Source organism: Manihot esculenta, chromosome 15 (genome assembly GCF_001659605.2).
Source record: "Manihot esculenta cultivar AM560-2 chromosome 15, M.esculenta_v8, whole genome shotgun sequence".
Classification (NCBI taxonomy): domain Eukaryota; kingdom Viridiplantae; phylum Streptophyta; class Magnoliopsida; order Malpighiales; family Euphorbiaceae; genus Manihot; species Manihot esculenta.
Window position 1 is genome coordinate 3,202,339 of NC_035175.2, and position 15,167 is coordinate 3,217,505.

General features: G+C 35.4%; 2 protein-coding genes across 2 annotated transcripts; both read left to right on the forward strand.

Moving 5' to 3' along the window:
• The first annotated feature begins 4,396 nt into the window (after window positions 1-4,396).
• LOC110601816 (protein LIGHT-DEPENDENT SHORT HYPOCOTYLS 4) lies at window positions 4,397-5,966 on the forward strand. Its single transcript, XM_021739143.2, has one exon. It carries the CDS (start codon window positions 5,002-5,004, stop codon window positions 5,611-5,613), a length of 612 nt encoding a protein of 203 aa, XP_021594835.1. The 5' UTR covers window positions 4,397-5,001; the 3' UTR covers window positions 5,614-5,966.
• A 4,004-nt stretch (window positions 5,967-9,970) lies between these two features.
• On the forward strand, window positions 9,971-14,930 carry LOC110601813 (probable methyltransferase PMT3). The gene is made up of 8 exons (XM_021739141.2): window positions 9,971-10,176; window positions 11,076-11,568; window positions 11,702-11,866; window positions 11,997-12,179; window positions 12,402-12,996; window positions 13,549-13,661; window positions 13,754-13,974; window positions 14,225-14,930. Exons 2-8 carry the CDS (start codon window positions 11,296-11,298, stop codon window positions 14,544-14,546), a joined length of 1,872 nt encoding a protein of 623 aa, XP_021594833.1. The 5' UTR covers window positions 9,971-10,176; window positions 11,076-11,295; the 3' UTR covers window positions 14,547-14,930.
• Window positions 14,931-15,167: the final 237 nt, after the last annotated feature.

A 15,167-nucleotide genomic window follows, 5' to 3' on the forward strand; every position in this document is an offset into this window, starting at 1 on the left:
CTTTTAACGCTCTTGTTATTTGGGTAAATAGCTCTTATTAGGAAAGTTAAATTCTCCAATATAACCTCCTTAATTTCCTTGTAAATGGAACCAGGGAAAACTTTGCGGAAGCCAGGATGCTCTAAACTTGCCCCCGTTGTTTTTCTGGAGAGTGGTGAGTATCGATAGGTTGAATTAAATCTACGGAAAATTTTTGGGCCTCATTTGCATCCATTCTTTTCTTTTCCTTTTCTTTTTATTCCAATAGATAACATATATATTAGGTTAATTGAGTGTATAAATGCCAGAGTAGCTTGTGGTAGTGGGCATGGCAAGGCCAGAGCTATTACAGTTTAGAGAGAACTGTTTCCCATCTGAGGCCCATTACATTACCTTTTCCAGGGCAGGGGGATTGGTGGGGGTGGAGGCACTGAGATGGGAAGTGGGAGGGTGAGAAGGAGGCGAGTGCAGCCCTGAAACATGCAATGTCTTAGTTTTCCTTGTTTCCCGGAGCCAATATTTTTCATTTCTTCTTTTCCTTTGATAGCCGTTCTGTGGTGGGTTGCGCTCCTCGGGCCTGTTGGGCACAAAATTCAGCATTGGGAACTTTTATCATTTTTTGGGAAATTATCTTCCAAATTCTTATGGAATTTTTTTAAAGTTAGGACAAAACTCCTTTAAGTAACATGTTGCTGAACATGTTTCCAAGAGTAATTAGTGCTTTGCTTAACACTTGTAGTTGACAGCTGTCTTAGTTTAAGATAAAACGCATAGTCAATGACATCAGTCACTTTGCATTCTAGGTGATAAATGTAATTCTAGAATTTTTGAAAATAAGAGAGTAAAATCATTACATCGTTCTCAATAACATATGTCAGAATTATATTTCATTGAAAGACGATCAAATATTTCACTTTAACTAAGAAGAAAAGAAGAAGCTCAAGGAAAAGTTGATAGTGGGTTTCCATGTCACTGTAACACACAATAGCACCAAAAAGAGAGTGAAGACCATTATTACTTGACAACATTGAAGGATATGGTGTAATTAAGTGGAATTAAATTTTGATAGTTAAGGATTGAAAATAAGTTGAAACATCATTAGATGAAATATAGGATTGAAGAGAAGAAATTATTGCCACGTACAGGCAAAACACAGACATAAATATCAAGTGTGTTTCTGAATGATTTTATTACTTACTCCGCGTGCAAGCTAAGTTTTCTTGTTGAGAGAGATTAGTCATTTTTCTTACAATAATCATGGAATAATAAGTGATTAAGCAGGCCAGCTGGTAAGTGTATTGTTCTTCCACAGGCAGCCACCAAAAAAAAAGGTTGATACATTGTACGGCTGCTGGTAATAGTGACTGAAGTGGTTCTTCTTTTAGTTAAAGGGGAAAAAGATTGGTTTATTGGTTTTAATTGCGATTGTAAATGGAGCTACAGTGCAAAAATTTAAAGTTTAATATTACATCTTTTCTTTCACTTCTCAAATTTATTTTCAATCGCCCACAATATTATAATTATATCTTACTATTTAGATAGTAGTATTTTAATAATAGTAAATTATAATTATAATCATATTTTTTATATTATTATGAAAAAAGCAAGTAAACTATTGATGTATTATAATGCCTGATAAAATTTTGGAAAAATTAAATTAAAATTTCATGAACGATCATTGCGTTTTGATGAACACATGGTATCTCATATCTAAAAAAGATTGAGATATATGTAAAGGATAGAGATGCAAAAAAAATATATATATATTCTATGTGTAAGCTTCCCCCTACTTTGCATGCCAACCAAATTTAGATTTCAATCTTTTGCAGTAAGATTAGAAGCCATCAAAGCCTATAGTTAAAGGACTAATGAGACCATGAAAGGACAAAATTAGAATAATATGGGATGATTAAGAGATTGATTAGCATATAATCTAAGATATTCTCTTGGTTTCTTTGGGAAGAGGAAAGATACAAAGGAAGGAAGTGTTCAATTAGAAGCCACTGAATTTGATTCTGTAATCCAGGCAGATAAGCTTGCGATTGACAAGTTGTTCTCTTACCTAAATGCTGTTTTTAAACTTCCTAATTATGGGACCTAATTCTAGCTAGGTTTCCCCAATTAGAATATATATAAAATTCTGGATTGGAAACAACGAAGGGTCACTAATCCAAACAGTTAATGCATTAGTTTTTCATTTTTGACAAATGGATATTTTCACATTGAAAATATTCATTCCAGTCCGCAATCAACAGAAATTCTTTCACACACTTGACCGTGTATAATCAGCTTTATTAGACGATACAATAAAAAATACCATGGTAGGTTAGCCTGTATAGCTGATGATAGAACTAGAATAGATGTTTTATGTTTTCTACTCACACGAGTCCATATTCTTACTTTTCTATCAATCTCTAATTCTACTCTCCCCTAATCTTCCCCTAATCTAATATTATATTGCTTGTATAGATCGAAATTTCATTATGTTCTAACTCTGACTAATAATAAATACTCAAACTCTGCAATATTTAATTGATCATAATTCTGTATATTCTATTTATTATAAAAATTTTCAGAGAATTTATTAGAAGAATGTTTTCAATAAAAATTATTTATTCTTACATATTTCTACTGATTTTTTAAATTAATTCTGCAAATACAATATATAAATGATTCATATACGATATCTCTTTCTTTTATCAAGGATTCTTCTACAATAGTGATAACATTTCACGGACTATTATTAAAGTATTGCTGTCTAAACTGTAAAATATAGCAGTTTAGGAAAATTCAAGAGCATATGAAATTATTTTTTTTTAAACAAAGAGCAAATGAAAATTGTATAATTTAATACAGTGTATAGGGTAGTTAATAAACAATTAAAAAATTTTCATATAAGACAAAATCTGCCATTAACCTAATTGAAACAGGATGTATACATCGTGAACTGTAAATTGCCCCCTAGTTTACATTATTCTCTTATATATTAAGCATTTTCACTAAGCAAACACCATTATCAAAATCTAGCATTTAGCACTGCCCAGTGGCCTGTGCATTCACTTACCGTATATAGGATAAAAAGAACAATCGAGGTCTACGATGTTTGATCTCTTTGCAATAATTAAATATTATTCAATTCAGAAATCTATATAAAAAAAATTATATATTTTTGGGAAAACCGAAAGAACTTTTGGGCCTCCTCCCAATTCATCTGTATACAAACCAAAAACCTTACTTATAATTAATAACTTGATATTTGTAGGCCAAATATGTAAAAGAAGCAACGATATTGTTGCCAAATTCAGTACTGTATGACAATTATATATATTCTCCAAGGCAAATTGGCCTATAGCTCAATAATTGTACAAAGCTAATTGGCCTAAGTTTGATTAAGAGGGTTGCTGGGACATGGGATAGGCTTGGCCACCTGACGTTTCTAGTACAGATTGTCTTGGAGACCATAGTGAAGTGACCATGAAACAAGGCAGCACATGTGCATTTCTTCTCGGGCCAACAACAACTTTGCAATTTTTCAACTAAAATTAGGCTTTGGTAGACACCCACCAATAGGATAATTACATGGTAGGATGCCTCTCCCCACCCCACCTTTTTCTCTGTTTTTCTTTTATACACGAAATTTTGATTTTAATGTAGATAGCGAATTGACCCTAACTCATTTACCCTTTTTAGAAATGGTGAGATTTCAAATCGAGTTTCAATAGGAGTGATTGTATTCAAAGAAACCCTAAGTACGGATGGGTAGTTTTTGCATGGTATATAGTGGCTGCTACTAAGCTAACACTATGTATATGATCATTTTGATATTGTGTGCATATACATATAGAACTTTTTTTTTTTTAATACAAACAATGAATTATTACAATTTCATTGGACAAAGAGCTGCAAAAGGCAGTACAGTACGTAGACCGCTTTCCCTGCCTGGGTGTTAAAAAACGAAAGAAACATGTACATCACCAAAAGATTTAGCTATATGCCTAGCTAGCTAATGTGCTTAAGACCCCATAAAGGTTCCACATAATCTAGGTTTGGTTTAAGAAAATTAAGAAAAATAATAGCAGAATGTACATGATTAGGGCATTTGTGGCAGCTGGAAGTTCTTATTGCCTCAAGTCATGCACAGTGCAAAGCAAGTGTGGTTGTTGGTATGCAGAGAGGTGCTTGAAAATTTTCAAGTGCAAGTTGTTCCCAGATGGAGATCAGTAGAGGGTAATATGGTAATTGGGAAAAGGTGTTGTCAATCACTACAAACGGTGAAGAAACAAAATCATGTTATTCCCTCATATTTTTTAACCCCATTACCTTTATGCTGTCCCCATCCATCATCTCTCTCTCTATCTCACTGTCAACATCTTTACATTTCCACAAGAGCCCTAACACAAGCTAAAGCTTTTTTTTCCACTTACCATTTTACCATTAACTCTCCCTCTTTCACCGTCTTGCTGTGGGACTAGATTAGGAGCCCAGTTACTTCCCCCTTTTTAAGGAAAACCATTTCAAGGGTTTCTATGATTTTGATCAAAACATGAGATTCAAAACAAACCTCAAAACAAACAAACTGACTATATAGTTGCCCTACTTCATCTCTCTTTTCCACCTTCCCTATATGCTATATATCATATGCATATATATCGTCCCTATCATTCTCCATTTTCAATCATCATTGATCCCTCTCTTTCTCTCATGGCATTCCTGAACCCTAGCTAGTAAAATTTCATATACCCTTGACGATCAAACACTTTTTGAGTTATCATTCTTAATTCTTTAGCAGCTTCTCTGCAACTGGAACTGTAAGCTCAGAGCGTTAGATCATCTCTTTCGTAACTGAGCTCTCTATACAATCTCTTCCTATTTTATTACTCTTATAGGATCATAAAATCCATTCTGAAATCTTTCTGTTTGCAAGCTATTTGTGGGCTTTCTTACCCCAATCTCCTTCTCTCTTTATAGCAAAAAGCTTTCAAGATCACCTCTTAAACCTCCAAGAACGCTCAAGACACCCACATGGACTCCCTACAAGAATTTGACTCCACATCCACCACTCTCCCACTCACCTCCATAACAAGCACCACCACCGGCCCCACTGCCTCTTCCACTTCCTCCATCTCCTCCACCTCCACTCTCAGCCGCTACGAGAACCAAAAGCGGCGAGACTGGAACACCTTCGGCCAATACCTCCGCAACCACCGTCCTCCACTCTCCCTCTCCCGGTGCAGCGGGGCGCACGTCCTGGAGTTCTTGCGCTATCTAGACCAGTTTGGAAAAACCAAAGTCCACACTCAACTCTGCCCCTTCTTTGGCCACCCGAACCCCCCTGCCCCCTGCCCGTGTCCTCTCCGCCAGGCATGGGGTAGCCTTGATGCTCTAATTGGCCGCCTCCGTGCCGCCTTTGAAGAGCATGGGGGCAAGCCAGAGAACAACCCTTTTGGAGCTCGTGCTGTTAGGCTTTATCTACGTGAAGTTAGAGATTCACAAGCTAAAGCTCGAGGGATTAGCTACGAGAAGAAGAAGAGAAAGAGATCTCAACATCAGCAGCAGCAGCAGCAGAGTCCTGCATTATCAATGGCACCACCGCCACCAGCAGCAGCCACTAGTGCAAGTGATGACCATGAGTAAAAATTAAAAAGTTACCACCCATTTCAATTAAAGAGCCAGAATGAGGGTAAAACTCATTAGAACCTACTCTTTCATAATTTTATTTGCAATATGACTATGAGCTAAGCACTCTATCTTATTGTATCATATATGCGATGTTTCTTAGTGGGTTTTAAGGAACTATTTAGATTTTTAGATAATGAACTTGGATTTATATTATCTTATTGGATACCATTTTCTTCGTCGTAGCAGTAATAGTATTGATCGGAGAGGTAGCTGTTTATGAACATGTGTGTGACTTCATATATACTATTTGTCACGGATATGTAGCTGGAAATCATATCATTTATGACAAGCAATAGATTTGGAGATCATGTTGTGTGTCTTTTTTCTTCTTTTCGTTCTTTTCTCGCTTTTTCCCATTTTGTTTATTATTTTACATAAAATGGGCATTGGCAAATCATTCAGGTATTCTTTTAAAAAGGCTCCTGCGACAGATTATCAAGCACTATATTTGTATACTTTGTTCATTTTTAGTATCATTCATGGTAGTCTGTAGCTTATTTTGCTTTTTTTTTTTTTTCTCTCCTTTTGCTTCCTGCTGGCTGCTGCTGTTGCTTTTGCTCACTTTGACATGGATATACATATACCAAAACTTTATAGATATAAAAAGCAAAAGAACAGCAGACACCCTGCAAATTTGGTGTTAGGAGTTGACACTGATTGTAGTATACGTCTTAAACTTAAAATGGAGTCTCTGCAACTAAATTTTCATTCCTTATAAGTGTAATTATCTCATTGGTCTTAGCATCCCAGGTAGATTTGTGGGATGTGTGATCTTTGCCTTTGAATGGTATCTCTGCTGTGTCATATCATATCTTGGATGTCCCCTAATGAGGGGTTATCATTAAGTATTTTAGTATCCATTATCACATGAACCCTATTAAATAGTGCATTCTAGTTAGTTAGTTCTTTATGAGGACATGACAAGGAGATTCAATTTTTTTTTCCCCATTTTTGCAAGAATACAATCTTTACCATTAATTTATCAACCAAAACTATGTAAAAAATGCACATTAATTATACATTAAGCAAATGGATATGGTATTTGGAGTTGGTCATGCATTAACTCTGAACCACAACACTGTTTCTTTCTACGTCTGATCTTTTACCTTGTGCAAATTTTGATATATTTATAACTTCATCATATTAATTTAAGCTGAAATAAGGTAATTGTCCATCTTCAAGTGATTTCTTATGGTGAGCAGATTCTGTAGATTTTCTTAGATTTAGAATATATAAATCCAACACAAGCCAAATACTAGAGGATTTATATTCACATAATTAATTAATTAATTTAATATTTCATATAGTTTTAAATCAAGATGTTGATATCTGCTCAATCAAAGAACGCATATATCTAAAGGAGATTCTGTGAATTTTTTATATTAGTGGGTTTACTGTATTAATTATGTGTTATTTATTATATATAAAATTAAGTAAATGAGATTCCCGGCCGTGATGATAACGCACCTTTCTTTTCATGGCTTTTTTGAAGCATTATTATTATTAGACAGAGGCAATATATCATTAAAATTATCCAAATTTTTTGGAGCTAGGAAATTATTGCAGTTTTGGTGTAATAATTTATCGGAACTGTGTATAATTGCCGCTCTCATCCTACGTAGCTTAACCATGTCAGATACGTATAATGATTTGCTACAGTGGCTGCTGAACGTTTGGATATGGATTATGGTTATGGCCTCTCTTACTTGCGTATTCTCTTGGAAATTAGTTGAATAATGAATAGGTTCATATGGACTTATGCTACTGAGTTCCTCTCTTACTTTCATATTCTATTTGTTTCAAACTATAGAATATCGGATACAGCAGATTCAAATTTCTTTATGACTTGCCGACGTATTCAACCCCTCACATATATGCAACAGTTATTAATTAAAAAAAGAATAAAAGTATTTTTTTTTCTCAGTAGAATGTTTCTTGTTACTGTGGATAATCATTGTATTATACGGATTTCAAGTATTATTAAATTAATTAGAGTAGAGAATTTTTGTCTTTTGAACCAAAAAATCTCAATAATTTGTATGATTACCTTGCCTAACTATATATCTATATGCTAGGTTTGAACTAGGTTTACGTACAAAACCCAATAAACAAGCTAACTTATAGCCACCACTTTGCACCTACCAGGGATTAGATTAAAAGCTAAGCTAAGCTATCAAAACCAGCCTTTTTTTTTTTTTTTTAAATTTCCTACTGCTCATCATATTCATTTATGGAGAAATTAGAATCGTCATGCTTTATTTTTTTTTGTTAAAAAAAATTGCAGAAAAAAAAAAGAAGAAAGAAAACTGGTTCAAGTAGATAAATGGTGATATTCTGCTTGAATTTGTGAATCAAGTCTTAGAGGTAGTTCATGCCCGTGCCTAACCAATTTGTTGTTGCTTATAATAAATGTAATATTTGCTGATTTTGAACTCACAGCGCATTGACAGGCCAACTCATATTCAAGTCAATACAATTTCTAATCATGTTAGGCAAGAATGCTTTGAACTCAACCACTATTTCACCTATGTATCTATCACACTCTAATTCAAGTGGGTTGTTTACGAAAATTCTATAATATATATCCCATATATCATATGCACTTATATATATTAATAAATTCTGTGATACGAATGCTCAAATCCAGGCAATTGTGCATGTACATGCATGCCATGAGATGAGATGAGAACAAAAAAATTAAGGAGTGAAAACTCAAGGTGGTATTAGTTTTAGGAGCTCTTAATGATTTCATCTTTGGAAAAGAAAAAAAACACTAAGGTAATCGATTCGTGAGCGAGTCACAGTTAATTTTTGACACAAAGATAAAAAAGAAAAAATAAAAATAAGAAAAGAGGTACGAGAAACAAGCCAGTCCAGGGTCAGTCGGAGTTGACAAAGAGAAAGAGAGAGGAGTGGCTCGTGCTCAACTGTCAATCATGTCCCCTGGAAACACCTCTCAATCCGGGCAATCGCATCAACCCCATGCAGATCATTAGCCACCTGGCATAATCCAAGCCATTGGAGTCTGTTAGTCTTTTACTTGATGTGGACCATACACAGGTGAACACAGCAACCCATTTGTCATGTCACTATGTCAGCCTCAGCCTGAGTGATTTTCAGAAACTCTTTTCACACACTCCATACTCTTTCTCCTCCGCTTTTTCTATGCTCCTCAAACCCAAAGCCAATGCTTAAGCTTCCCATCTTCTTAACTTCCATCCACCCATTGGATTTTAGCCATGCGCAGCCTTCATTTTCTAGTTTGGGCCTTCTGCCAAGTCCAACTACGACAGATTGTGTGCGTTTGGGCCTGAAACTTATCCAGAAAAACTCTTAAGATGGCTTCAAGAGGCTCCTTCGTGGATGAATCTCAGTTGGACGTGAAGCTCTAACATGTGATCCAATTCCAATGACAATCGGCCTCTTACGGCCCAACGTTAGCCTTAATGTATGCTTAGATCAATAATAATTTTTCTAATTTAAGTATTAAAATGCACTAAATGCAATTTAATTTAACCGAAAGTGAATTCCCATTTTTCTTAACTAAACTTCAAACTATAGTATCAATTTTTTCCTTTTTGCATGGTACATAAAATTTATTTTATTAAAAAATAATTAATTAATTTTCCTAAATGGGTCATATCCAAGTTGGAAATGGAGAGTCGTTTTCACTCCCAAAGCAAAAGGGAGAAACCCAACTGTCCCTCCACTGGCTGACCCAGTATCCCTGTAGGATTCCAAGTTGAGTATGGGCCCCAACAATTACTGTATGATTGAGAGATTGCAAGTTCCCATCTCAGCAAAATTATTATCATTCAATCCTTTATTTCATATAAAATTAACGTATAAATTGATAATTAATTATAAAAAAGCAAAGCAAGAAACAAAGTAACTAACAACTGATTTGAATATAAAATTTTAATTTTTTTATGAGATTGATTATTTTTATAATAAGAATATTAAGGTTAGCATATAATTTTATAATAAGAAAACGAACGCGTTTAATGAAGAAATGGTGGGTCTGGCACGTACGACCGACAGTTCGGTATTTATGGTAGAGTAATAGTATCTAAGCTAAGCCGATATTAAAAGTGAATTAATAAAAGTAATGAAGGAATAGAACCATTAAAAGAAAAGAAATAAAAATAAAATCACCGACACTTTAATTTATTTGCTGGAATTTTCTTATCAAATTGATGGGCTTCCACTATCCAAAAGTCAAATTTTCTGATTTTTTTTTTTAAATTGATGAAATTGATGTTGATGATGACTGCTAATGCATGCTATAATTCTAAGTGTAAATCAAACACCAACGGACCCAACGCTGCACTGTCACTGCTCTCTCTCTCTCTCCAAAAATAGGGGAAAAAAAAAATTCGAATTCTAAGATCTAATCTATCTGTCTCTTTTTCATCCTCTCGGTTCTTTTTTTCTCTTATGCGTTTCTTCTTATAGAACGCCCCCAGAGCTCTCGTGCATATCTAGGAGTCTGCCTATTTCCTTATTGAATCAAACCCAGTAAGCTTATCTTTCTATTTTTGGCGGTCCTGTTTGTTTCTTCGTGATATATTCGTGGGTTTTGCTTAAAGATGTGTTTTTTTTTTTTGGTGGATCTGATTGGAATACCATTCATAGGGATTTTATCAGGATTGGATGCATCAATCTGGTTTTATACATAATTCTTGCTTGATAAACGAGTCAATTGTATTAGTTATTGATGGGTTTCCAATGCAAAGTAGTAGCTTTGCTCCAGATCTGCTAGTTTTGGGCCATTTAAGTTGCTTACATAGCTTTCATTTTGTTAAGTTACTTTCACTTGAATTCCATTGATTAAACCTTTCTCATAGTTTGCCAAGTTTATAACTATGTAGTTCTTTTCATTGCCATTCTTTGCTTCTAATTGGATCAATCCTTTTCATTTCGCTTGGCTGTCCATTTACTAGATTCAGTTGTAGGATGTTAGGAACGTTTATTATGATTACTATTATTATTATTATTGTTTTAGTAATTGGCAACAGTTGTAAGATAGTATCATTAAATTTTAGCCTGCGGTTTTTTACTAGGAACACGGATCTAAGTCTCATAGACAAGCTTTCAACTTGCCGTTCAACTTTAAATTGTTTTCATTTTCTTTTTCCGCAAAATTGACTACTGCCTCTGTACAGGTGGTCAAACTTGAAATGGGTTAGGTTGGATTTCTCAAATGTCCTAGTTTGTTTTGCTCTTTTATTTTTTTTCGTAGGATTCAGTTATTTTTCACGTCTTCATGATTAGGTTTATTTTGTTTTATTTATTGCTCATTGCACTAGCAAAGAAAATATGTGCATTTTTCGGATTGAGAAGCATAAACGAAGATTCATTACAGTGATTTGGATTGTGATTTTGCTGATGATCCATTCATTTTTTTTTTTTAACAGATTGATCAGTCCGCCTAAATCCCAAGTGAACCTGTATGGGCTTTTTTCCTTCTTTGAAATATTAGACCCTGGAGGTTTGAGTTATCAGACAGACAGGTTGCTTTGGATGGTGAGATTGGTACTATACATATTGTTATAGTGGGATGAGATCTGTATTATGATTGTGTAGTTCTCAAGTGAGTGGGAAAATCCGTTTGAATTGTTTAGAACTTGATATACAATGAGGGGAAGATCTGATGGGAGCCAGAAGAAGCGATTGATCACTTCTGTCTGTTTAGTGGCACTCTTTCTAGGATTCATATACTTTTATTATGGATCCATTTTTGGCTCTCAAAGCCGTGGTGCAGCAGCTCTAGAATATGGCAGCAAGTCCTTGAGAAAACTTGGGTCATCTTATTTGGGTGGGGGTGACGAATCTGATGGAAAACCAGATGATTCTACCAAATTTGGACAGGAAGATGGAGAGGAATACACTGTACCAAAGAGCTTCCCTGTAAGGCTCTTTACTGCTTACTAGATCTTCAGCACCACCCCGTTCCCTTTCCCCTGTAATTTTATAGTTATGGTTTTCCTTGCAAGTGTTGCTTTACTGATAGGTATTCATTTGTATGTTCTTGATTTTGAAGGTTTGTGACGATCGACATTCAGAACTTATTCCCTGTTTAGACAGGAATCTTATATATCAGATGAGACTAAAGCTGGATCTCTCTGTGATGGAACACTATGAACGACATTGCCCTCCTCCAGAAAGGCGATACAATTGCTTGATTCCTCCTCCATCAGGTTACAAGGTGGTGCATATGTACTTAAGCTCTTTAGTTGGAATGGTGTCAGTCTTTTCCTCCATGTTATTTGTTTAACCAATTTCAGATTCGTTATCTATCAGTTGTTCAACTTTTATGTTGTCCTGTGATTATACAGATCCCAATTAAGTGGCCAAAAAGTAGAGATGAAGTATGGAAAGCAAACATTCCTCATACTCACCTTGCACATGAGAAATCTGATCAGAACTGGATGGTTGTTAAAGGTGACAAGATAGCTTTTCCTGGGGGAGGCACACATTTTCACTATGGAGCTGATAAATATATTGCTTCAATTGCAAATGTAAGACTGCTAACTCTTGCTAACTTGTGCTGAAGTGAAGAACACAGAACCTGTTTACTTGATTTTAAAATCTCTTCTGGGCCATTTCTTGATGCATATTCTTTATTTTTTGCTGTATATTGTTTATTAGCTCCACTCCTATTCTGACACTTGCTGTTTCTTTGATACGTTTCTTGTCCTGCATGGTTGAAGTGATTATTTTGGTTCTTGTCTGATTGGCAGATGCTGAATTTTTCAAAAAATAACTTAAACAATGAAGGAAGGCTAAGAACAGTTCTGGATGTTGGCTGTGGTGTGGCTAGTTTTGGTGCTTATCTTCTTTCATCCAATATCATTGCAATGTCCTTGGCACCTAATGATGTGCATCAAAACCAAATCCAGTTTGCCCTAGAAAGAGGAATTCCTGCATATCTTGGTGTTCTAGGGACCAAGAGACTCCCTTACCCAAGCAGATCTTTTGAGCTTGCCCACTGTTCACGTTGTAGAATAGATTGGCTTCAAAGAGATGGTATTCTTCTTCTTGAGCTTGATCGTTTACTCAGACCAGGAGGCTATTTTGCCTACTCCTCTCCTGAAGCTTATGCACAGGATGAAGATGATCTCAGGATTTGGAGAAAAATGAGTGCACTTGTGGGACGAATGTGTTGGAAAATAGCTGCTAAGAGGAACCAAACTGTCATTTGGCAAAAACCTTTAACAAATGACTGTTATATGGAAAGGGAACCTGGTACTCAACCTCCTCTCTGTCGATCTGATGATGATCCGGATGCAGTGTGGGGTGTGCGAATGGAAGCTTGCATTACACCTTACTCTGATCGTGAGTTTTATGCCTTTTTCTATGTCCAGTCTTCCTTTTATTCTTTTTCTTCTTAGCATATCTAACTTCTATTTATTAATTTAATCTCTTATCTCGGTCAAGTTTGCTGTGCATTGTGAATTAATGGGTTGTTTCCTGAAATGAAATGGCACTTAAAATTTCTCATGCTTTTTTTACTTGTCTCCCTTATAGAATGAACAGGAATCCTGTAGGGCTATGCAGAATTTTATGCTTATGTTGAGATGTGCAAAAGAAGTCTCCTAGGCTTGTAGTGGATTGTGAAAACATTGTAATCAAATGAGTCTCTAGATTTAGTAGTAGTGTGAAATTATGGGGTATTTCTTTTCTACTTCAGCATTGATTGATTTGTTCGATTTCACTTTGCAATGGTGCTTTTTTTTGTTTGGATTTTTTAAGGTCCCCTTAAAGCATTCCCTCCTTTTGGTGAATATGAAAAATGCAGTCATCCATAAGCTACGTTGTTTTCAAGTTACATGCATGCGTCCTGTACTTTAAGTTAACTCGAAGCTTTTTTTCTCCTCTATATGACAGATGACCAGAGAGTTAAAGGGAGCGGTTTGGCTCCTTGGCCAGCTAGGTTGACTACTCCTCCTCCTAGACTTGCTGATTTTGGCTATTCTAGTGAAATGTTTGAGAAGGACACGGTAAATTGTGGAAGCATGATTCAAACAATTCTGCTTTTCAGGAGCAACATACAGATGAGAACTTAGGATTGGTTATTCTTTTTGTGGTGTAGGAACGTTGGAGACATAGAGTGGAGAATTATTGGAATCTCTTGAGCCCAAAGACTCAATCAGACACCCTGAGGAACTTGATGGACATGAAAGCAAACTTAGGGTCTTTTGCAGCTGCCCTTAAAGACAAGGATGTTTGGGTGATGAATGTTGTGCCCAAAGATGGACCAAATACACTAAAAGTGATATATGACAGAGGCCTGATTGGCTCTGTACACAACTGGTATGGAAATAAACTTAATTAAATTTAACACCTTTTATTATGTCAATTCATTCCAGTCTTCCTACAGTGAAATGGAATATCATGTCCATGCAACCTGGGAGATATATACATTTCTATCTTAACTAATTTTAGTGCTTATTGGTTTATTTGATGATGGCTTTTCATTTCCATCAACTTTCATGTTTTGCTGACTTTGATGTGACAGATTTGGAATTGAATTTAACATGACGTATGAATATATTTTTGACAGGTGTGAAGCCTTTTCAACATATCCTCGGACTTATGATTTGCTTCATGCTTGGACTGTCTTTTCTGACATTGAGAAGAAAGGCTGTAGTGCTGAAGATTTGCTCATAGAGATGGACCGAATTCTTAGACCTACTGGTTTTATAATCATTCGTGATAAACAAAGCGTAGTAGATTTTATAAAGAAATATTTAGTGGCATTGCACTGGGAAGCAGTGGCAACAGCTGATCCCAGCTCGGAAACAGACCAGGATGGAGATGATGTGGTGTTTGTTATCCAAAAGAAGCTGTGGCTAACAAGTGAAAGCGTCAGAGATACAGAATAGGACAACAGTATCTTCCTTCTATCTCCTCTATTTTCCAAAGTCCAAGTGCTCCAACAGATTAAAAAGGTTGTTTGGAGCAGTGATGCAGTAAACAATTTCATTTTGTAGCATTAAGTGATGTTCACATTAATTTTTCCTCCCCTTCTATATAATGATTCAATTTGATGGAGAGATAAACTATCAGCAAATTCAGCATCTATAGGCTATTCTTTTTCTCTTTTTTTTTTTCTTTGTCATTTTGTTTTTAGTTTTGAGTGCAATTAAAAGTACTTCAACTATTGGTGAATAACCACACGAAAAATGTTAAGCTGGAGTAGGTAAGAATTCTTGCTTCTCATCGTCTAGTTATTTATAAATGAAGCTATTTGCTTAATGTTGAATGTCTTATATTGCGCAAATATATAGTTGATACTTGGAGTTTTTACTCGATTCATTCTTAATGGACTTGTCAATATTTGTGACTCAGACTATTTCTGAATAAATCTGTATGATGGAAATTCAGAATTGACAAGTCGATTATGTTCCTGTTATATTTTGATATAAGCTCCTCATTTATAGTTGATATTATTTGCTCACCTTTCTCCTAGAGCATATCTGCAAATCATATGTATGTGAAGGTGG